General features: G+C 53.3%; 3 protein-coding genes across 3 annotated transcripts; 2 read left to right on the forward strand and 1 right to left on the reverse strand.

Annotated features, from left to right (window-relative positions):
- Positions 1-2,773: 2,773 nt before the first annotated feature.
- On the forward strand, positions 2,774-3,544 carry PNMA8C (PNMA family member 8C; the record flags this gene model as incomplete). Its single annotated transcript, XM_081215986.1, has 1 exon — positions 2,774-3,544. The coding sequence occupies one exon, from the start codon at positions 2,774-2,776 to the stop codon at positions 3,383-3,385; it is 612 nt and encodes a 203-aa protein (XP_081072112.1). The 3' UTR covers positions 3,386-3,544.
- Positions 3,545-15,143: 11,599 nt separating this feature from the next.
- CCDC8 (coiled-coil domain containing 8) lies at positions 15,144-16,720 on the forward strand. The gene has a single exon (XM_081215985.1). It carries the CDS (start codon positions 15,159-15,161, stop codon positions 16,521-16,523), a length of 1,365 nt encoding a protein of 454 aa, XP_081072111.1. The 5' UTR covers positions 15,144-15,158; the 3' UTR covers positions 16,524-16,720.
- Positions 16,721-19,608: 2,888 nt separating this feature from the next.
- Positions 19,609-21,459, reverse strand: PNMA8B (PNMA family member 8B; the record flags this gene model as incomplete). The annotated part of the gene is given in 7 exon segments (XM_081215984.1): positions 19,609-20,388; positions 20,392-20,412; positions 20,414-20,724; positions 20,727-20,865; positions 20,869-20,897; positions 20,900-20,925; positions 20,927-21,459. Coding segments are annotated over 7 exon segments (1,839 nt in total).
- Positions 21,460-22,549: the final 1,090 nt, after the last annotated feature.

The following is a 22,549-nucleotide window of genomic DNA, read 5'->3' on the forward strand; positions in this document are numbered from 1 at the left end:
TTTCATTTTCTGAGGAAGCTCCATACTGTTTTTCATAGCAGCTGCACCAAGTTACATTCCCCATGGCAAATATTTATGACCTTCCCACCATAATAGCTATTGCGTCACTTCTGTTACCTAAATCTCATGCAAATTTCCTTTTAGACAACTCTAACCCAGAGCCACCAGGGGAAAGGTGTTCTAGGATACATAGGCCCAACTTAGCTAAGTTGGACAGAACTAAATTGCCACACAGCCCAGAGGGGGAGAGCAGCCTACCCAAGGTCACACAGCAACTGTATATGATGGAACAGGAAACAAGCCAGGCGACACAATAGGGCACTTTCTTCTCAGGGAACAGCATAGTGTTATATGAGGTTAAATGTTTAGGCCCAGGCGTCAGGGTGCCCGAGGAAGGAAGTCTAGCTTTGTCATTCATTAGCTATGTGGCCTTAGGTAACTGAACTAACCTCTCTGATCCCCAGTTTTCTTGCCTATAAAATTGGGGACATTAATAATACCCCTTCATAGGGTTGTTGTAAAATGAAATGCGTGTGCAGAGTTTAGCATGGTGCCGGGCACATTTTGAGAGCTTGTGGCAGGCATGACTGTGTACACTGTTATTTTCAATTCCCCTGCACTTCTAGGTGCATGGGTGACTGTACTTCCCCACCTCCCGGAAGTTAGGTGTTGTCATGTGACTTGCTTTGGCCAATGAAATATGAGCAAAAGTCACATGTAGCTTCCTGGTGGAAGTATTCAAATGCTGGTGCATGAGTCCCTCTGCTCTCTGTTCCCTTGCTGTGGTAGTCATGGGAGCACACGATGACTTGGAAATAAAAAAGCAGCCTGCATCACTGAGCCACAGCATGAAGGGGGTTGCCCTGAGAGGTCTCTGTGATTCTCTCAGCTCTGCCTTCCTCTGGATGTAGAATTCATCCTCAAGATGCCTTCTCTTGTGGTTCCCAGATGGCTTCCTGCAGCTCCCATATTTATTCTTTCACATCTAGGGGGAAAGAGAGGGTATTCTTCCTCACAACTAGTCACAGAACTCCTGAGCATCTTTCTAGTTGGACTAAGTCCATGTATCCAGCCCTTAATCCATCTCCATGACCAGGGAGATAGAATGCACTGATAGGCTTAGGCCTGGGTTACCTGGGTGACCACTTCTGAACCAATCACTGTGGCAAGGGGGTGGGATTATGCTGATTAGTTCAAACCCTTCAGTGCCCATCCCTGGAGCTGGGAGTTTGGAGGGGGTCAGTCTGATACAAACTTATGGCTTTTCTTACTGGGGTGGTAAGAGGAGAAATGGCCATTGTGAAGGTGAACACGTGTGCAGGACATTTCTTTTTCCTTTTAAAAAATATATTTGAAACAGTCACAAACTTACAGGAAAGTTGCATGTATGGTACAAAGAACTTCCCCCCCACCAACGGTTTTGAGAGTAAATTGCAAATCTGGTGCCCTGTCATCCCTGAATATTGTAGTGGGTGTGTCCTACAAACAAGGATATTCCACGGTAAAGATACTTTTGTTCCCTTTGATTCATACGTTTTATGTGAGACAACATAATAGCCCACATTGCTCCAGCAAACTTTCCATTTATCCGTTTAATTATATCCACATAGATTCATGGATTCTTGTTTTATTTAAGGGGTTATGATCTGTTGCGCTCATTTTTTTTTTGTGGTACGCGGGCCTCTCACTGTTGTGGCCTCTCCCGCTGCGGAGCACAGGCTCCGGACGCGCAGGCTCAGCGGCCATGGCTCACGGGCCCAGCCGCTCCGCGGCATGTGGGATCCTCCCGGACCGGGGCACGAACCTGCGTCCCCTGCATCGGCAGGCGGACTCCCAACCACTGCGCCACCAGGGAAGACCCTGTTGCGCTCATTTTTAACGTTGATGCTCAAAATGTCCCAGATTTGGCCAGTGGGAGCCCTTCAAGCTGGCTCTATGCCCTTCCACCTGTTCTCATCATTCTTTGAGCATTTCCTTACTTTCTGGCCCCAAAAATGTTCCAGGCTCATCTTGTATCTTCCCTGTCCCCCGACCCCTAGAATCAGCCATTTTCTCAAGGGAGAAGAGAGGGTACTTCTGAAGGCGGATGGCTGACCCCTCACCCCTGAATGACTCCCCTCAGACTCTGATTTAAATGCGGCCGGGCTGGGCCAATGGCAGAGGCGATGCTCTAGCAGTTGCCATGGAGACCGCTGAGCTGCAGAGCGGAAGGAGGCGGTGATGTCATTGTGGGAGCAAGTGCAGCGGCCACATCCTTGTCTCAGCCAGGCCACAGGGCAGTGAGGGTGGCCTCTGGGCCAGCGGCAAGGAATGAGCCACCCTGCCAGCCAGGCACCCTCGCAGGACACCCCGGTGACAGCAGCCCCAGGGCGATCAGCCGTCCCAGATCTGCTGAGGCTGACAGGGCCTGCGAGACCGTTGAGGACCACCACCAGAGAGAGGGACCAGCATCTTCATACTCTCTCTGGTGCGGCCTTGCCTAGGACTCAGGAACCACGAGCTAGCCGGCAGACACCCACCCCTGCTTCACACTCTGTAAGTCCCTAGGAATTCCCAAGAGCCCCCTGGGGGGAAGGTTACAGAAGGCTGGACACTGTGCAGCCCTGTGGGCAGGGCCTGGGGCATCTTTGGCTGAGGTGGACAAACTAGGCCCCGTGAGGCCTTTCTCTTTGCCTTGGGAAGGGGTCGTGGCACCCTGGATAACGTTTTGGATGCCCGAGGCAGCTCAGGTGTGCACCATCGGGCACACCGCTGCCTCCGAGAGCTGGGCAAGATGCTTTTTGGCGTCAAGGACATTGCATTGTTGGAGCATGGGTGCAAGGCTCTTGAGGTGGACAGTTACAAGTCTCTGATGATCCTGGGTATCCCGGAAAACTGCAACCATGAGGGATTCGAAGAGATCATACAGGCCTCCCTAAAACCTCTGGGTAAGTTCGAAGTGGCTGGGAAGGCCTGTGTGGAAGAAGAGAGATCCAAGGCCGCCATCATGAGGCTGGCAGAGGACATCAATTATGCCGTGATCCCCAGGGAGATCAAGGGCAAGGGCGGCATGTGGAGAGTGGTCTACATGCCCCGGAAGCAGGATATTGAATTCCTGACCAAACTGAACCTCTTCCTGCAGAGCCAGGGCAGGACGGCGGAAGATGTGGCCCGGGTCCTAAGGCAGGGACTGTGCCCGACAGTGACGGGCCCCAGAGAGCTTCCTGCCAGAAACTGCTATGAGCCTGGGCCAGGGGAGAAACTGAGGCCTGGGGCCACTGCTGCGGTGGACGGGGTGCCACCTCTGGACTCCACGAAGGAGAGCAAGGCGGAAGATGGCAAGAAAGGCAAGCGGAAGCACAAGAAAAACCGTCGACGACACCGTGCATCTGACGGGAAGCTGTGAGGTGACCTGAGGTGGGCATGGGTGCGGCTGAATGAGGGTGGGCGTCAGCTGAGTGGGTGTGGGTGGCGACTTGGAAAGCTGGGTGCCCTCTGAGTAAGTTTTGGGGATGAGAGCGAATGTGGATAATGCGAGTGAGGATGAGTTACCCAGTCAAGGGAGTGGGTAACTTTTCAGTAAGAATGGGTAACATCTGACTAGTGTGAGCGAAGGTGGGCATTTTTATCTGAGTTAACTTGCGGTGACATCTGAGCGGGTGTGGTTAAAACTTAGTTGAGTGTGAGTCACTCATCCACTCATTCTACAGATGTGCATTGCACACCTACTATGTCCCAGACACTGTTCTAGGAGCTGGGGATACAGAACGGAGCAAATCCAACACAACTTTCTGCCTTCACGGCACTCGTAGTGAGTGGGTAGCTTCTGAGTTACTTGGGTACATCTGAGTGCGAGTAGATACCATTTGAGCAGAGTGGATAATATCTGGTTGAGTATGGATCATTCATTCATTCAACAAATATTTCCTGGGCAGTGTACCAGACTCTTCCAGGCACTGGGAATACAGCAGAGCACAAAACGGACCCAAACCTTGCCCTCGCGGCACTCATATTAAATATTTGAGTAGGTGCGGGTAACATCTCAGTTGCTTTTTGGATACTTCAATACATATGCGTGAGCGTGGGTGCCATTTGATATGTGGGTAGCATCACATCACCTGAGTATATAAGCTCAAGCGGGTAATATTTGAGTAGCTGTGCGCAACACTTAAGAGTGTGGGAGTGGCACCTGAGTATGCGTGTGGGTATTATTTGAGTGGGTGAGGGTAGCTTCTGAATGAGGAAGAGTTTCAAAGATCCGCATACAAAGTCTAACAACCCGGAGGCGCCGCGGGACCAGCTGCGCAGTCGCAGTCGGAGCCGAGCAGCGAGTCAGACTGTTGCCATGGAGACCGCGGGCCGCTTGCGGCGACTGCGTAAACACGTGTTTGCGGGAAATGGAAGAGGAGAAATGGGGCTCGGAATTTCAAGGTTTTGCAGAAGGTCTCTTACCAGAGTTGAGGAACAGCCAAGCAGGAAGAACATGTCAGGGAGATCTGTTCTGCGCTCGGGAGAAAGGCCACTATCCCCTTCGCCATGCCCGGCAGCCTGATGTTGGGGACAAACCCTCTTGCTGGGTGTGTATTGCGGGGATGAGGCCCAGACCCCCCCAGCTTTGGGCTCTGCTGGAAATCCTGTCATCGCAAAGTTTAGACCTGTTTTTGTCTTTTATAAGGATGTATCTTGAATGTGCCTGTGGCATAAACTTGTCCGGCGTGGGCTGCTCTTTTGCACGAGGCAAGCAGAAACCATGACTGGGAAAGTGAGCTGTCTCCTTGCCACGTCTGAGGACCTCACTGCTCTGTGTGTGACTCTGAGAAAAAGCTGTCACTGTTCTCTACATGCTGGGTCTCCCTTACAGGAATGGTCAGACATGGGACATTTCTGCTCTGATTGGTGCCTGGGGTGAGGGTATGAGTTCTCCCCAAATTAAATCTCAGAAGCTCTAACTTGTGCTCAACTCTCTAAAGAACAAAAGGCAAGACTTCCAGGGAATGGTCAAAAGGAGGTAATAATTAAGAGGTCACCTTCAACAATGATCCATTTACAACACTAACGTATAGTCCCCAAGTCTATAAGCTGAGTCCCCCAGAATGGTGAGAAAAGACCACAACAGAAAAACAACCAAGTAAAATCCAAGTGTCTGTGGGTAGACAGAACACCTGCTCAGGATGTCTGACCTGTGAGTTTGCAAACTTCCATTAGTTCAGGGATTTGCAAAGGTTTGAGTTGAACTTCTTATTTATTTATTTATTTATTTAAAATTATTTATTTCTTTATTTATGGCTGCATTGGGTCTTTGTTGCTGTGCATGGGCGTTCTCTAGATGCGGCGAGCGGGGGTTTCTCTTTGTCGCGGTGCGCGGGCTTCTCATTGCAGTGGCTTCTCGTTGCAGAGCCTGGGCTCCAGGTGCACGGGCCTCAGCATTCGTGGCTCGCAGGCTAAGTAGTTGTGGCTCGTGGGCTCTAGAGCGCAGGCTCAATAGTTGTGGCACACGGGCTTAGCTGCTCCGTGGCATGTGGGATCTTCCGGACCAGGGCTTGAACCCGTGTCCCCTGCATTGGCAGGCAGATTCTTAACCACTGTGCCACCAGGGCAGCCCTGAACTTCTTTTTAAAAATGTAATTTACACACAGAGAGACAGGCTCAGATTCTTACCTACCAAACTGTAGTGGTGGAGACTCCCCAGTGTATTACGATGGTGGGCATCAGTCATGTCTGTGAATTCCAGCATCCAAACCCCTTTCTTATTTCTGCAAGACTACCCCATTTTGCCCTGCTCGCAGGGCCAAAAGGTGGAAGTTCTTTCCCTGCACCCCACCTTGGCAGCCAGGATGCAGGCAAGCCTCCCACCCTCAGGCAGTTAGAAACTCCCATTAGGTCCTTGCATTTGCAGCAGGTGTCAAGACAGAGGAATTTTTAGAGTTTTCTTGCTTTGACATGACCTAAGATCTTGAAGACTCTGATTTCTGTCCATTCCCCAAGCTGGCTTTCTACCATCAGCCTTGACAGCATTTGTCTTGTGCAATGGTTGGGATAAAGCTTTTCCTGCCATCCTCACACATGTACGTGAACTTCTTGCAAATGCATCCGTGGTCTAGAAGTTTGTAGCTCTCTACTGATCTTTGTATTCCTTGCAAATTTCCAACCTGGGCATACTCACTGACAGAATATTGTACTATTTTGTTTCTGTTTCCTGAGAATCTGAGCTTAAATAAAGGTTACACAAAACCTCAGGCAGGGCTTCCCTGGTGGCGCAGTGGTTGAGAGTCTGCCTGCCGATGCAGGGGACACGGGTTCGTCCCCTGGTCCGGGAAGATCCCACATGCCGTGGAGCGGCTGGGCCCGTGAGCCATGGCCGCTGAGCCTGCGCGTCCAGATCTTGTGCTACGCAACGCGAGAAGCCACAACAGTGAGAGACCTGCGTACCGCAAAAAAACCAAAAAAAGACCCCAATCTGGTTGCTAAAAAAAAAAATGTTCTGAAAATCACTTCTGTGGGTTGCCTGAAGTTTTCCAGGGCTGCATTGTTTTTTTTGTTTTTTTTTTTGCAGTACGCGGGCCTCTCACTGTTGTGGCCTCTCCCGTAGCGGAGCACAGGCTCTGGATGTGCAGGCTCAGCGGCCATGGCTCACGGGCCCAGCCACTCCACGGCATGTGGGATCTTCCCGGACCGGGGCATGAACCCGTGCCCCCTGCATCAGCAGGCAGACTCTCAACCACTGCACCACCAGGGAAGCCCCTGCATTGTTTTTAAAAGGGGTGTTATGAGATCTCAGGGCCAAGAGAACACAAAACACACAGCTTTCTTCTATCTCAAGTGGCTGATGGGAAAAGTGAAACAATTTATCTGGAATAAAAACAATAACAGCTATCCTGTGTTCCAGGCACTGTGCAGAGTCCTTCATATTCATTAATTCATTGTATCTTCCCATCCCTTGAGGTATGGGACTATAGGTCCACAACCCCTGATTCAAAACCCTCAGGCCAGGTATGGTTCAGAATTTAGAGTGTTGGGTTTTAGAAAAGCGATACAGAGACTATATCTTATATTGTGTAATTCACCCCCAGGGGGATTTGGGCAGCTCCCATAATCATATCCATTAGTATTCTAATAGTAGAGAAATATTGACATAAAGTGAAATAAATTAAAACTGTAAATAACCTCATGTCAGTCTAGATTTTGCTTCCAATTTTTTTTCATTTTTTGGATAAATTTTTTGGTGCAAAGCTTTCAGAGCTTTTTGGATTTCAGAAGAGGAGCTAAGTGATTATGAACTATAATTTTATCATGATCATCTTCTCATTCTATGGCTGAAGAAAGCGATGCTCAAAAAGGTTAAGTGACTTGCTTAAGGCCACACAGGAAAGCTCAAAAGAAATTGAAGCCCAGGTCTTTCTGACTACAGTCTGTGCCCTAACACAGATCCCAAGAAAAGGGGACAGGTCACACCACAGAGGGGGGCACATGAGGAAGCTCCAGGATTGGTCAGGAGGCAGAGGGAGAGGGAGGGGGGAACCGTGGACAAGAACTTTATTATGGTTTCTTCAGGGAAGGAATGGGTGAGGCAGGGAAGGCAGGCTCAGGATTGGCTAGTCTGAATAATTTCAGCAGGCTCTGGGGTAAAGGGGCTGTCCCTAGGTGTCTGGGACCTGGCCCTGGAGTGAATAGGGCAGGTGGATGGTGGCCCAGAGTGTGAGGGCTTAATGAAGAAGGTAGTTGGGGGCATGGGCTCTGGATTGGTTGCTTCGTTTGCATTTGAAGAACACGTTCAAGGACAAGCATTGTTCCCTTTCTCTAGGAATTGCCGAACCCTGGGAAGGGCAGTCCCTCAAGGGTCAGCAAGTCCCCGGATGTCAAAGCGTCAGAGTACAGAAAATAAAAGACATGGTTAATACAGTGATAAACATACAACACGGATAACTATCTCTGTAAGTTCATAGTGGAACTAAATTCCTCTAATCAGCTTGCTCATTAGGCAACCTGCCAGTTAAGGCAGCAGAAGCCTCTGTCCGGTGTATGGAGTGTTGGACGGATGGCCTGGGTATGAGTCCGGGCTCCTCCACTTCCCAGAGCATGAGCCTGGGCAAGCCTCTTATCCCCCTGTGCCTTGGGTTGCTTATCTGTAAAATGGGGCTAGTAGTAACCTATTTTACCAGGTTTGGGGGAGGAGTAAATCTGTTCAGACATATAAAGGACTTAGCACAGTGGCTGAGAGGGGGAAGCTGTTAAGTGTTGGCCATTGGGATCCTGGATCCAGTGACAGTTGCATTTTGCGTTGACAAAGAATACATCAGTCTGGTTTTAGAGCTCAGATTCCTGAACTTGATAAAAGTGTACCCAGCTCCCACAGCAGACTATGTGTTCTCTGTGTGCTGACAAAAGGCTGCTTCAGAATGGGATGCCAAAAGGCAGACTGGTGAATCCACCAAGGTCATGACCTTCGGAAGACAGTACTCACTGTTCCCTGGCATCAACAGGGCACACAATGGAAGGAGTGTCAAAGGATTTGGAGCTACACAGGCCTGGGTTCAATTCTTGACTCTGCTACCTGCTTAGCCGTGTGTCTTCAGGGAGCCGACTTCACCTCTCTGGGCCTTAGTTTCTTTATCTGTAAAGTGGGGCTAATGCTACCCATGCTGCAGATTCTTTGCAACAGAGAGAGTATACAGCTTGCAGTGAAAAACACAGGCTCTGAAATATTCATAGGAGCTTTAATCATAAAGCTGCTAGAACCCAGATCTCCACTGAGAAGTGAATGGATAAACCGTGGAGTATTCACTCAATAAATGATTACACAGCAACTAAAAGGAATGAACTATAGATACAGCAACACAAATGAATCCCCAAATCATGATGTTGAGTGAAAGAAGCCAAACAAAAAGGACACATTGTTTGATTCTTTTGATATAAAACTCTAAAAAAAGCAACACTTATAGGACAGAAATCAGACCAGTGGTTGGGGGTAGGCAGAGGTGACTGCCATAAACGGTACAAGGGGAGTTTTGGGGCTGATGGAAGGGTTCTATATCTTAATGGTGGTGATGGTAACTCTAAAACTTACCACAATGGACATTTAAAAAGGGTACGTTGTATAAGATATAAAGTATACTTTCAATAAAACTGACTTAATGAAATAAAGAGTGGGGCGGTCTGGAGGTGGGCTGCCTGGGTAAAGTACTTCATTTTCGTGCCTTAATTTCATCATCTGTGAAATGGGTTGATAGTAATCATACCTATTGCTGAGGGTGATCATGAAGACTCAAAAAGATGCTGTCTGAAGATCAAGTGCTCAGTAAGGGGGAGGCGATTTTACAGGAAAGTTCAGTGTGAGATATGTGAATGCCAAAAGTTTCATAGACTCCTGAGAGAAGGGAGGTCTAACCATTGGATCGCCCTCGTGTGAGGCTGGCAACGAGGGGCAGGCAGCAGACAGAAGCTCTGCAGGCTGGGGAGGGGGGCATTTTAAAACATTTCCAAGGTTCCCATCACCCAAAACTGACTCCTGGGGATCAGGACACTGCACAAGAATTCTTTCACTTCAGGAATAATTATTCTTGAGAGACAAGGTCAAGGAATAAAACTCGAATGCTTTAATTTGGAGTTTTCTTCAGTCCTGCCAGAGAGAAGTCCAACATCAAGGTGTTGGCAAGGCTGAGCTCCCTCCAGAGGCTCTAGGGAAGAAGACTTCCTTGCCTCTTCCGGCTTCTGATGACTCCAGGTGTTCCTGGGCTTGTGGCCCCATCACTCCAGTCTCTGTCACCATCTTCACATGGCCTCCTCCGATTCTGTACCTCTTTTCTGTGTCTCTGTCATCTGCTTCCTCTGCTTCTCTCTTATAAGGACATTCCTGATGGCAGTTTTTGGGTCCACCCAGATAATCCATGGCAATCTCATCTCAAATCTTTACTTACATCTGCAAAGACGCTTTTTCCAGATAAAGCACCATTTTCCAATTCCAGGGGTGAGGACCTGAAATCTTTGGGTAGATATGATTCAACCTGAGAGCCCCCCGCGCCCTTTAAAGGGCTCCTCTATGTTGCTAAAATTGGACAAACCGTAATTTCCGATCTGGCTCTTTGCTGCTATTGTGGTACTTCCAGTTGGTCAAGTTCCTCTAGGGACATTCAGTTCCTCACCTACTTCTGTCCATCCTTACCAGCCATCACCTCTGTCAGTGTCATTTGGGAAGATTTTTAAATGCAGTACCCCACCCCCACCCTAAGACATTCTGATCCAGTAGGTTGGACTCAGGAAACTGGGATTTCTAAAACTCTTCCCAGTGATTCTAATGTGCAACCAGATTTGAGAATCACTACTTTAGAGAAATGTGCCACATGAATAAATGAATGAATGAATGATTCTTTAAATGTATGGCTGCTTTAACTGCCAGCTTTGCTTCCATACTCACCAAAAGCCTTCAGATTTGGGATTGGGGAGGGTGGGAGGGGAGAGCGACCCAATTATGTGGTTGGAGTGTGGGCCACAAGGCTGCTTCCTGCTGTGTGTGTTGAGGACCTACTATGTGCTGTCACTTAACCCAGTGATATCTGGTTCAAAAGTGTGGATAATTTATATCCTGTTCATTCTAGATAGGGATCTGATTTCGGGACATTTAGGACAAATCTGGTGACTGTGCCAGAGTTACAAATGTCACCTGGGAGAGGAGTCTTCGGGGATTGCCCGCCAACCTTGTTCCCTCCCCGCAACCACCACAGGCAACAGGGCAAATAAAGGAGGCTTAAGAGTATGGGGCTGGAGGGACTTCCCTGGCAGTCCAGTGGTTAAGATTCTGCACTTCCACTGCAAGGGGCACAGGTTCGACCCCTGGTCAGGGAACTAAGATCCCACATTATTTAAAAAGAGTATGGAGTGGGACTTCCTTGGTGTTCCAGTGGTTAAGCCTTCCCCTTCCAATGCAGGGGGTGTGGATTCGATCTCTGGTGGGGGAGCTGAGATCCCACATGCCTGCAACCAAGGAACCAAAACATAAAACAGAAGTAATATTGTAACAATTTCAATAAAGACTTAAAAAAAAAAGTAGGAGGCTGGAATCTAAGAATCCTGAGTGATTCAAAGTTCTGCCACTTCTTAGCTGTGTGGCTACCTTTGGCCTCAGTTTTTCTCATCTGAAAAATGGGAATAATACTTGTTTAGGAGGGGTTGTGGGATTAAAAGAGAAAATGCACAGGGTTGGGGGTAAAATAGGTGCTCAAGAAAAATGAATTATTATCAGTATTATTACATTCCAGGCTTGAGGGCTTATGCAAAGATGAAAGCTGTTGAGAAAAAAGAAAACTGAGATTGATCTGCCTGTACTGACATGGAAAGACTTCAAGACATGCTATTAAGTGAAAAAAGCAAGTTTTATAGCACTAGATCTAGGCCAATCCCCTCATTCATTCATTCAACAAATATTTTGAGCTCCGATCAGCACTGTTCTAGATTCTGCAAATTCAGCAGCGAACAAACCAGACAAATACCCCTGCTCTCAGGGGGCTAGTATTCTAATAGGGTGAGACAATAAATAAATAAGAAAATACGAGGAAGTGGTAAATGATGTGATGAAAATAATTCAGGATGATGTTAAAAATCCTCATGGGTTAAATTCTAAAATAACCCATGCAAGCATTTCTTTTTTTAGAAAAAGAAGTACAGAGGCATTTAACTGTGGTTACTTTGGGGGGAGAGGCTGGAGGCTTGGGACTGGGGGAGGGAGACTTGGTTTTCATTTTAGCCTTTCTGTAACTTCAGCATTTTCTTAAGTGTGTGTGTCACTTTTATTAATTTTTTTTAAGTGGCAACCAAGTGTAGCTGGGTAGAGAGAGTTGAGCCATGTTTTGTTTTCTTCCTCCATTCTTTTTGGATTTTTCATTTATTTTAAACAAGTACAGAAGCGGGAGCTATAATTATCGTTTTTTTCTGGGGCGGCTGGCGAATCTCGCCTGCCAGAGGGCTGGGTAATCTAAATCACCCACAGCGGAACTGCTCAGGGGTTGGCAATTTTTGTAGCAATGCTGAACATTTGAGGGTTTTATTTCTAGGATAATCCTCCCCCCCACCCACCCCCAAACACAATTTTTACCAGTTACAAAACCCGATGCCTCATCTGCGAGGCCATTCCCACGTGGAAGCCTTGACTTATCAGAGTTGGATTCTTAAGCCAACAACATTCCTCAACCAGAGGTGTCGCAGAAATTTTTAGTTTCGGACCTCTACAAAGCAGCTTCTCAGGGAAGCTGATTTGTGGGATCAGGCCGAGGGAAGTAATAAGAGGCTGAGAGGATGGGCTGCCCTGCTCCGCCCTCCGCCTCCGCCCACACTCTCAGAGCGGACCATCGGGAAGGAGTGTGTCTTCCTCGTTGCCATGGAGAACGCTGGGAGGCGGCGAGAGAAATTGTGCAAGAGGAAGGGGCGCAGTGGCGGGAGGCCCGGTGAAGGGGTGACCCTGGCGGCTTGGATGGAGCTTGTGAGAAGGAGGAGGAGAAAATCCAGCGAAGCCTAACGACCCGGCTCTGCAAAAGCAAAAACAACCCGGATGAGCCAATAACTGTGAAAAGGTCTCAGCGAGACCTTAACCATCCCCCGCGCCTCGAGCATCTTTCTTCCTTCCTTCTTTCCCTCTCTCCCTTCCTTCTTTCCCTAAACATGTGCCTGGTTCCTTCAAGAGTGAAATAAAATCACACGTGGTGAGTTAAAGTTACACGTGTTCATTTTTATACTTTATATTAAAGTCATTAGTTTACAGGTTTTGTTGTTGCGATTTTTCTTTTAAAAGTTCTAGTTCGTTTTAATTGGTCTTCTTTGTAATCCCATGGATGCAAGTCTATGCATTGAAAAACTATCCTGAAAAGGGTCTATGGCACAGAAAGGGTTAAGGATTCCTGGACTGGAGGGCCCAGAAGAGGGTAGAGGCCAACTAGTAGTTGGGGGGTCGCGGGCAGTATGACCTTTCTGAAATGATGACGCTTGAGCTGTAGGAGATTGCCAAGAGGAAGAGGGAGCAGAACGTTTTGGGTGTTGGGAACAGCAAGTGCAAAGGCCCTGCGGTGGCAGTAAGCCTGTGTGGTGGATGAACAGTAAGGAGGCAGGTGTGGCTGGAGCGGAGTGAGGAGGAGACCCTTTGGCCTTCGCATGTGCACACGCTCACACACACACGTCAGACTGCTTCAGATTCAAATCCAGGTTCCAATACTTCCTGGCCATGTGACCTTGAGCAAGTGATTTTATTTCCTCTGCTATAAAATGGGAATGATCATCATATTACCTGTCTCATAATGTTTTGGTGAGTTAATTTCATGAGTTAATTCGTAGAGAGCACTTAGAATGATGCCTAGTACATAGGAAGTGCTCCATAAAAGGTGACTATTCTCAGTCACTTCTTTTTGTTCATAGCTGCCTAGTATATCACTATAAGAACAGAGCTGTACAGTCTAGTCAATTCCTACTAATGAACAGCTAGGTTCATTTGAGACAGGCTGGGACCTGGGACCCTTTGCTGCAGTGCCGCCATGCTTGCACCTGGACACACGTCTCCTCCAGCGACAGAAACAAGGAAACTATACGGGACTAAAAATAACTGCATGCATGCGCAGTTAGGGCAAATGCTGGACAAAAGATACCAAAAAATCCAACTGCCACTTTTGAAGAGCCCAGAACAAAAGCAGGAGGTCGGGAGCAAAAGCAGGGCACTGTGCATGCCCCCTGCACACACCACCACCTAAGGGGTGGGCAAACCACCTAAGCCACCGCTCCAGCCGGACCCCTGGACACACCCCTACCCTCATCCCATATAAGGATCTTCCGCCCCCCACCCCCCGCCCCCGGCCCCAGGGAGCGAGCCAGCAAGAGAACCTGTTGTTTGTTCTCGCTCCCACCCTGCTGCCGCAGGGGCCACAATAAAGCCTTGCCTGAATTTATCTGGCCTCTGATCAATTTCTATTGATTAAGGAGGTCAAGGACCCTGGTCGGTAACACATTCATTCACTCAAAAATATTTCTTGGGAACCTACTGTGTGCCAAGCCCCCCACTGCGGTTGGTGCAGAAAGACCCTGGTACCAAGGTCTCCACCCACACATCTCGGTATATAGGTAGGAACTGGCTGGTACCACAAGTCACGCGATTTTAAAACGGTAATATACAGTGCCAATGGCTTTCAAAGGGACTGTCCCATTAGCACGCCCACCTTCAGGGCTTGGCTGGAACCCGCACGTTTAGGATGGCAGGTTTGGGAACTGCTGCCTTAACTGGGGAAAGGTGCTGACGTGGGCTTGGGCTTTGGCGCGGGCGTTCGGCTTGGAAGATAGGGCCCCTGAGAGGCCCGGGGCGCAGCCACACCCCTGTGGGGGAGGGGAGCGAGGGCGTCCCGAAGGGAGTGGACAGCCCCCTTGTCAGTCTTCCCGAGTCCCGGAGTGTAAGATGAGAAGGGGGTAGGTGGGCCTCATCCTGGGGGAAGGCGAGGAGGAGCTTCCTGCGCGCGCGCGCTCCTCGGCATTGAGCGCTCGGGCTGGGAGGCGGGAGGTGCGTCAAGGTCAGCCTGGACCGGGGTGGCAGCCTGCCTAGGGGCGGGAGACCCTCCTGGGGAGCTGGGCTGCGGCCTCCAAGCGCCTCGGCCATATTGAATAGCCACGGCTGAGCCTTCTTTGTCTGCGAAGTTCTCTCCCAAGTTCCAGGCACAGAAGAGCCACCGGGCAGCCCCTGTATCGCAGCTGCAGCCGGGACACCCGTTTGCAGCTTGCGGTGGGCTTGGAGCCTCAGGACTGACCTCATCCCGGCTTACGTAAGCATCCTGGAAATTGATTCCCACCAGTCCTTGAGGGGAGCGGGACTTGATCAAGACCAGACTCGTTGCAGGCAGAGAAACTGGGAGGTGAGACTCTCCCGGCGGCGCTGCCGAGACCCCACCCTCACCCCCAAGACTCGGGGCTACGAGTAGTTTGGGCTCATTGCCCCCACCCCAGATTTCACCCTGGAGATTTTAAAGACCCTCGAGAAAAGCCATGTGGGGGGCTGGTTCCCCTGGGGCTTCCTCCCATCCCCCGACTGCCTGATCCTCTGGAGCGTCCCCGACGTCTGCAAAGATGTGGATTTGGACGTCCTCGTGGAAGCCTTGAAGCCTGTGGGGACCTTTAAGAAGATCGGCAAGGTGTTTCGGCGGGAGGAGGACTCCACAGTGGGGATGCTGCAGATCGGGGAGGACGTGGACTATTTGCTCATCCCCCGCGAAGTCAGGCTGGCGGGAGGCGTCTGGAGGGTCATCTCCAAGCCCGCCACCAAGGAGGCGGAATTTCGGGAGCGGCTGATCCAGTTTCTGGAGGAGGAAGGCCGCACCCTGGAGGATGTGGCCCGCATCATTGAGAAGAGCACCCCGCATCCACCCCAACCCCCCAAAAAAGCCAAGGGGCCCCGGATGAGGAGAGTCCAGCAGATGGTGACCCCACCTCCCCGGCTGGTCGTGGGCACTTACGACAGCAGCAACGCCAGTGACAGCGAGTTCAGCGACTTCGAGACCTCCAGAGACAAGGGTGACAAGGGCCACAAAGGCACGGGGCGTGGCAGGAAGGTGCGCAAAATGCCTGTCAGTTACCTGGGCAGCAAATTCCTTGGGAGCGACCTGGAGAGCGAGGATGATGAGGAACTGGTGGAGGGCTTCCTCCGGCGAGGGGAGAAGAAGCCCAGCATGCCGCCAGCCCGCCGCCGGGTGAACCTGCCAGTGCCCATGTTTGAGGACAACCCGGTGCCCCAGCTGTCCAAAGCGGACAGGTGGCGGGAGTATGTCAGCCAGGTGTCCTGGGGGAAGCTGAAGCAGAGGGTGAAAGGCTGGGCACCAAGGTCCAGCCCAGGGGTGGGCGAAGCCTGGCAGGCCTCTACCAGGTTGGAGAGGGATGGCGCATCAGTGCCACGCAGCGCCAGCCTGGGGGATAATGTGGGAAATGCAGGAGATGGGCAGGTGCCTGGGAGCCCCCCAAGACGGTGGAGGCCTAAGATCAACTGGGCCTCATTCCGGCATCGCAGGAGAGAGGAAGCAGCAGCCAGAGCTCAGGGGGCAGAGGCTGTAGATGAGCAGAGAGTGGAGGCTGTGGGTAATCAGAGGGTGGAGGCTGTAGATAATCAAAGAGCAGGGGCCATAGCTGTCCAGAGGGCAGAGGCTGTGGATAATCAGAGGGCAGAGGCCATGGCTGTCCAGGGGGCAGAGGCTCTGGACAATCAGAGGGCGGAAGACCCAGCTGTCCAGAGGGTAGAGGATGCAGATAATCAGAGGGCAGAGGCACCAGCTGTCCGGGGAGTTGAATCCTCAGCTGCTGGGAGGGCCCTAGGGGTCACCCCAGGATCTAGGACCCGGAAACAGGTCAAGACAGTGAGGTTCCAGACCCCTGGACGCTTTTCATGGTTTCGAAAGCGCCGGAGAGCCTTCTGGCACACTCCCCGGTTGCCCACCCTGCCCAAGAGAGTCCCCAGGGCAGGCGGGGCTAGGAGCCTCAGGGTCCTGAGGGCTGAGGCCAGAGCAGAGGCAGAGCACGGAGAGCAGGAAGACCAGCTGTGAGGAGAGGGCAGGGGGGCACGGAGGACCTCGCCACCTGCCACAGCATGGGCCGCTGAGGGTGTGTCCCTAACTCCGACACTTGGACAGAGATGCTATCTCCACACTTGAAAATGGAGGTACAGCAAGGGCCTGGCAGTGCCCCACACATCTCCATCTAACACCCCTCTCTTTTCTTGTTAAAACTGTGTCTCTCGTGCATTGATTTAATTGCTTTTCACGTGGCTTGTGGGATCTTAATTCCTGGACCAGGGATTGAACCTGGGCCCGGCAGTGAAAGAGCCAAATCCTAACCACTGGACCACCAGGGAATTCCCCATGCATTGATTTTTAAAATATAGACTCCCTAGTAACCCAAGGAATGTAAATAAAAAAACCCATACAACGGGGGTTCGGGTTCGCATCACCCATGATTTTAACTTCTTCATATGCAATTCTAGGTGCTCAGCTTGAAAAAGGGAGAGAGGTGAGGGAGAAATTCCTTCCTCTTCTTTTTCTTTGCCCTTTCGCCTGCACACTTAAACTGCCTTCTGGAACTTAAAAAGAGGGTGCAGGTCAACATGCAAATAAAAGTGTTTACAAACTTATTTCTCTGCTGTGGATTCGGCAACTGAAGAATGCCCCAGGGTGATTTTGTCATACCCTTGTGACCCCTCCCCTCCCCCCCTCTATGATGGTGACCTGTGTTTAAGTCACTTTGCTTGCCATCCCCACACTCCCGGGTTCTGGAGGCTTGCAGTTTACATGCTTCGTCACATCTTGGCTACCAAGTACAGAATCATCATCTGGGAAACGTGGCCAAAACGCGGGTTCTGGAGCCCTTTGTGAATTGCCGTGAATTGCTGGTGCAGGCTGTGCGGCCCAGGAATCTGTTTTGATCAAGGCCCACAAACATCTCCTGGGGCAGCTTGGCTCCTGGACACACTGAAAAAACTTCATTGCCATAGGAACAGGGCAAAAGGTGGGTTGTGGTGTGGTAGTGAGCAGTATACTGTGACTGGCCCTTATAATCGGGAGACATCAGGTTGCTACATGCTGTGGGAGCTGGGGGACATTTCTCTGTGTTGTTTTGTGTCCCCTCACCCAACCTCACTGGGGGAAAAACAGCAAATGACCCTGCCCCAACCTCGATACAGGCAGGAGACAAGGGAATTCTTGGAGGGAGTTCTGAAGGTCACCTGGGTCCTCCTGAGGCTGCAGTCCTGGCCTGAGCTTCTTAGACCTGACTCGGTAGGGCTGTAGGGCTGGTGGGGGTAGGGGGGGCGAGAATATGCATTCCTAAGAAGTTCCCAGGAGACGTGGATGCAGCTGGTTTCAGGACCTTATTTTGAGAACTGCGGCAGCCTGGCCGAAAGTTCAAAAAGCAGGCGGAGCTTTGAAGTTTCAAGGCAGTGGACCAGTGCCCCCGCACCTTTAGTGCTCCAGAAGGGCCGTCGTCCCTTTGATTTTAACCATCTGTCCCGGAGCGCCTCCTGGTCGGGACAGTGGGCGCACCCTGAGAGCCACCACGGCGCAATTTTAAGCATCGGTCTTGGAGCGCCACCTGGTGGATAAATGGGCCACGGCAACTCGCCTGAGTTGACGCTACCTCCTCAGGCCTAGTTGTAGCGGGGCGGAGCGTCCTGGCTTGGGGCGGGGCCTCGTGGGCAACAGGCTTTGAGGAACCGAATAGAGGGAAAGGGTTGTTGTTTTCTGTTTCTGGAGCCCTGGCTTCTTCCTCCAGGCCGTTCTAGGACCAGGTCACATCCCCGGGAGTCTCAGGGGGCCCCTGTCTCCGTTTGAGCAGACCGAGGGGTGGGACAGCTTCCTCCTAGAGGTCCCAGGAAGGGGAGGGGCACGCTCCCGACCTGTCTGCTCGCCCCGACCCCAGGGACCTCTGCACGCTCACAATCTAAACTCCAGTAACGTGGAATCCAAATAGACAGCCACCCCCGTGAAGGCAGGTGGCCTGTTTTGGAGACACGGTCTCCCCTACGCTTAGCAGGGAATCCTGGCACCTGAGCGGTCAAGGGTTACACACGAATAAACCCCAATCACCACAGCCCTGGCTCGGGGCTTTTGCTCGGGCTGTTCCTGCCTCCTGAGAGCGCTTCCCTTGGGGATCCGCCGGCCGTACCCCTCCCCTCCAGCGCTGAGGGGAGTCAGCCCACGGGAGGTGGGGTGGGGGACAGCTGGTGGGACGTGCAGGGGGAGCCACAGGCCCGTGAAGGAGCACTGCCTGGTACTGCAGAGAAAATCCAACACTCTGTATATGAATTGTCCCAAACTGAAAATGTCGCAAATAATTCCCACTCTTTGAAAACACCGTGCAGGCTGAGTGCCAGATTCAGTTTCTGGGCACCAGCAGGTGGCTTTGGCCTTGAGGAGCAGGTGCATTTGTACCAGCTACACTTCAGATGGGCAGGGCAGGTGTGGGTCTCTCTCTTCCTTCCCCTCCTTCCTTGGTCCTGGTCACCAGAGCCCCGCCCCTCCCTTTCCCTCCCCCACCTCTTTTCCCCTCCCCCAGGAGCAACCCCTCTGCCTCTCAGGCTTCTCTTCCTGGAATCATCTCCTCCCCCAGCAGGGAGGTTCAGCCTTCCTGACTGAAGGCTCAGCTACATCCTGACACCCCCGCGCGGCTGGGTGGCTGAGCCTCCATCACAGAGCCCGGCCCCCATCAGATTGGGGTGGAGGACAGGGGCACAGAGACGCTGGCCAGAAGCATGAGTCTGGAAGGGATGGGGCTCTACGAACAGCCGGAAAGAACTCACTGGCACTGCTGGCCTCCCCCGGTGCCCGGTGTCCACAGACACGCTCACCCCTGGGCTAACGCGGGAGACCCAAAGGCAATCCCGCTGGGGGGGCCCTGAGACCCCGTCCCATCACCTAGGGCTGCTGCCTCCGCGGGCGCCCGTTACACTCTTCCTTCTTCCGTGGGGCTCGCTCGCGCCACCTGCAAAGGAGGGACTGAAAGGACAGGGGAGCGAGCGGTGGGCGGGCGCGCACTTTAGAGCTCAGAGCCCACGGTTCAGTGGTTGCCGCCTCCGCGGCCGGGAGGGCCGGGGGGCGGAGCTGGGGCCCCACCGGCAGCTGCAGCCTCGCCTTGGCCTTAGCGGCACATGGAGGGCAGCCTCTTGCCCCGACCAGCCTTCTTCCCACGCGTGGACTTGGAGCCGGCGGGCGGCCGAGCCCTGGGCTGGCCGCCCTTGGCCTGCGCCCCAGCTCCCGCGCGCCCCTTCCTGCTCTTGCTTCCCGCCGCCTCGTCCTGGGCTTCCGTCTCGGGAGGGATGCCCAGCCCGCCGGGGCCGCCGCCTCCCCCTCGAGTTTTGCGGGTCCCCGACGGGGCGGGAGCCGCTGCCCAGCCCACCCGACCCAGGGCCCTAAAGGCCGGGCGGGCTCGCTTGGCCCGGGGCTTCCTGGACGCGCGGTCCTCGGGCTCCGACTCCTCTCTCTCCACGTCCTCCGACGTCTCCTCCGATTCCCTGTTCGCGCGGGCCGCCCGCAGCGCCAAGACCTCCCCCAGGTTGCCTTTGGCGCATCTGAACCTCCCGCCCTGCCAGGCCTTTTCCTTTTCTTCCTCCGTCACCTCAGCCACGTCCTGGGCATCCAGGAGCACCGCTAGCTCCAGGAGGCCGCCCTCATCTTCCTCGTCCTCGCCCCAGCCCGCCATCGGGCCACCAGGAGCCTTCTTCCCTTTGCAGGTGGTCTGAGGCTCAGCCACGGTGGAGATGCATCCCAGCAAGTGAGCGCCGTCTTTGGCCTTCCTCAGGACCACGGCGTCCACCTGGCAGCCTGCCTCCTCCACCTTCACTCGGGTTCCGGAAGTGTCCTTGGCCATCGTAGACAAGACCTCGGGCAGAGCAGCTTTCTTGTCGCTCCAGCCCAGCAACTAGATCACAGAAGCGATTTTCAAACATCTCGTCGCGGGCGGAGTGGTTCGCGGGGTCTGTACAAGCCACAATGGCCACAAACTCAGGAATGTCCACCCCCTCTCTTTCTTGATCCCCGTTTTCCTGAGAGTCGCTTTGGGAGGCGTCGCTGCCCATGGTCTCCTCGTCCGACGCGTCTCTCACTGCGAGTAGGGCCACTAAGTCTGGAATTTCGCTCCGGTCTTCTTTGATGTTCAGGCTGATCGACTCAGCCCCAGGGGGATCTTTCTCCATCTTCCTCTTCTTTGCTTTTTCCGTCACCGTTGCCAGGGCCAAGAACTCGCCGGGACCGTTCCATCATCTCCTTCCCTCTGGAGGGCCCACTTCCTAACAAGCTCCTCCTTCGCGGCGGGCTGGAGGGTGGCGTACAGCGCGCTCTGTTCGCCATCCCCGCTCAAGTCCTCCTTGGCCATCTCCTCGATCGTGATACCCAGGCTCTAGTCGGAAGAGTCTTGGGATTCCCGCTCCCCGACGTGGATGGCCGCCCTCCACGCCCCACTTCTTGCTCTTCTGGTCAACCTGCTGCCTCTGGTTCTGTTTCTGCGACCCCGACGGCCCCTCCTAGCATCTTTGGCTGCACCAAGAGGGGGCCAGCCTCCCTGACCCCCGGCTCCGACCCCAGAGCCAGGGTCTCCGAAGCGGGGGGGGGGAGTGGGCGTGTCCCCGGGGGCCCTGGCCACTGCAGCCCGTGGGGGCCTTTTATCCAGCAGCAAGCGTTTCATCTGCCTCAGGACTCTGGCGCCCTCCGCGCTGTCCTTGCACAGAACCCTCCAGACGCCGTCCTTGCCCGGGATCTCCTTGGGGATGGCACCGTGATTAATGCCCTTCACAAACTCCATCAGGGAGGCCTTGGCCTTCTCGTCCCTCATGGCCCGCGTGTTCCGCAGCCTGAACTTGCCCAGGGGCAGCAAGGCCGGCTTCAGGACGGCTTCGATGGCTGTCTGCTCCAGGTCCTCCGGGATACCGGTGACCAGCAGGGCCCTGTGCACGTCCACGGCCAGCCCCCTGCACCAGTCCCCCAAAAGGTTCATGGCCACGGTGCCGCCGCTGGCACTGATTGCGGAGCAGGAGGGAGCCCGAGGCGGACGTGGGCTGCGGTCCCCTGTGCAAATGCCACTCTGGAACAGCGCCACGGGGCTTGGAGTTCAGGTTCAGGTGAATGTGGCAAGGCTCGGGCTCCAGCTGCCCCTGGGCGGCTGACGCAGCGTCAGCCTTTCCCGAGGCCCCTCCTCACAGGGGTCCTAGCATCCGCAGGAAGTTTACGAGTCAAACCCAGGGGTGCCACCGGCCCGGCCCCTCCGCCCTTTGTTCCTGACAGAGGCTGAGTGACACCGCGGCGCCCGGGACAGGTGCTGGAGAGGGCGGCGCCGTGGGCCCCCGGAGCGGCGCGGGTAGGGGCGTCACGCTCGCCTGCCTGCGGCCGGGTCTGGCCTTGCACCCTCTGCTCAATCTCAGCAGTTCCGGGCGACGGGTCTGCTCCGCCCTGCGCCTGCGCACACGGGCTAGCCCCGCCTCCCAGCTGCACCCCATCTCCATGGCAACACTGCGGGCTGGAGCAGGGGTCGGAGCTGGTGGGGTCTGAGGAGTCGGCTCTGGACGAGCCTGAGGAACGGAAGACTCAGGGGGTAGGATCACCATTAGTGATGAGCCCCAAAAGGCCATATTCACAGGGCGTGAGACAGCAGTCCGGGGGCGCCGAGCTCCTTCAGGGGACAGAGGCCTTCTTTCGGTAGAGGACCGGCTTCCTGCAGGGTTGTAATTCCCTTCCACAGTGTAGGTGGAGTTCAGGATACAGAGACGTAAATCAAGGGCTATGAGGGGGAAAAAGTGGTGGTGGGGAATTCCCTGGCGGTCCAGTGGTTAGGACTTCGTGCTTCCACAGCAGGAGGCACGGGTTCGATCCCTGGTCTGGGAACTAAGATCCCGCAAGCGGCGCGGTGCGGACAAAAATAAATAAATAAATAAGGAAAAAAGCCTGTGGCCTCCCACGGTGGAACCAGGACTCACTCAGAGTTTTCAGGCCTCACTCAGTGGGGACGGGCTTCAATAAGGGTACACAGGCCTCAGCTGTGAGGTGCGGGCATCATTTGGGGTCCACAGCCCTCACTGATGGGGTACGGG

The sequence above is a fragment of the Mesoplodon bidens genome (genome assembly GCF_964165515.1).
Source record: "Mesoplodon bidens genome assembly, chromosome: 18".
Taxonomy (NCBI): Eukaryota; Metazoa; Chordata; class Mammalia; order Artiodactyla; family Ziphiidae; genus Mesoplodon; species Mesoplodon bidens.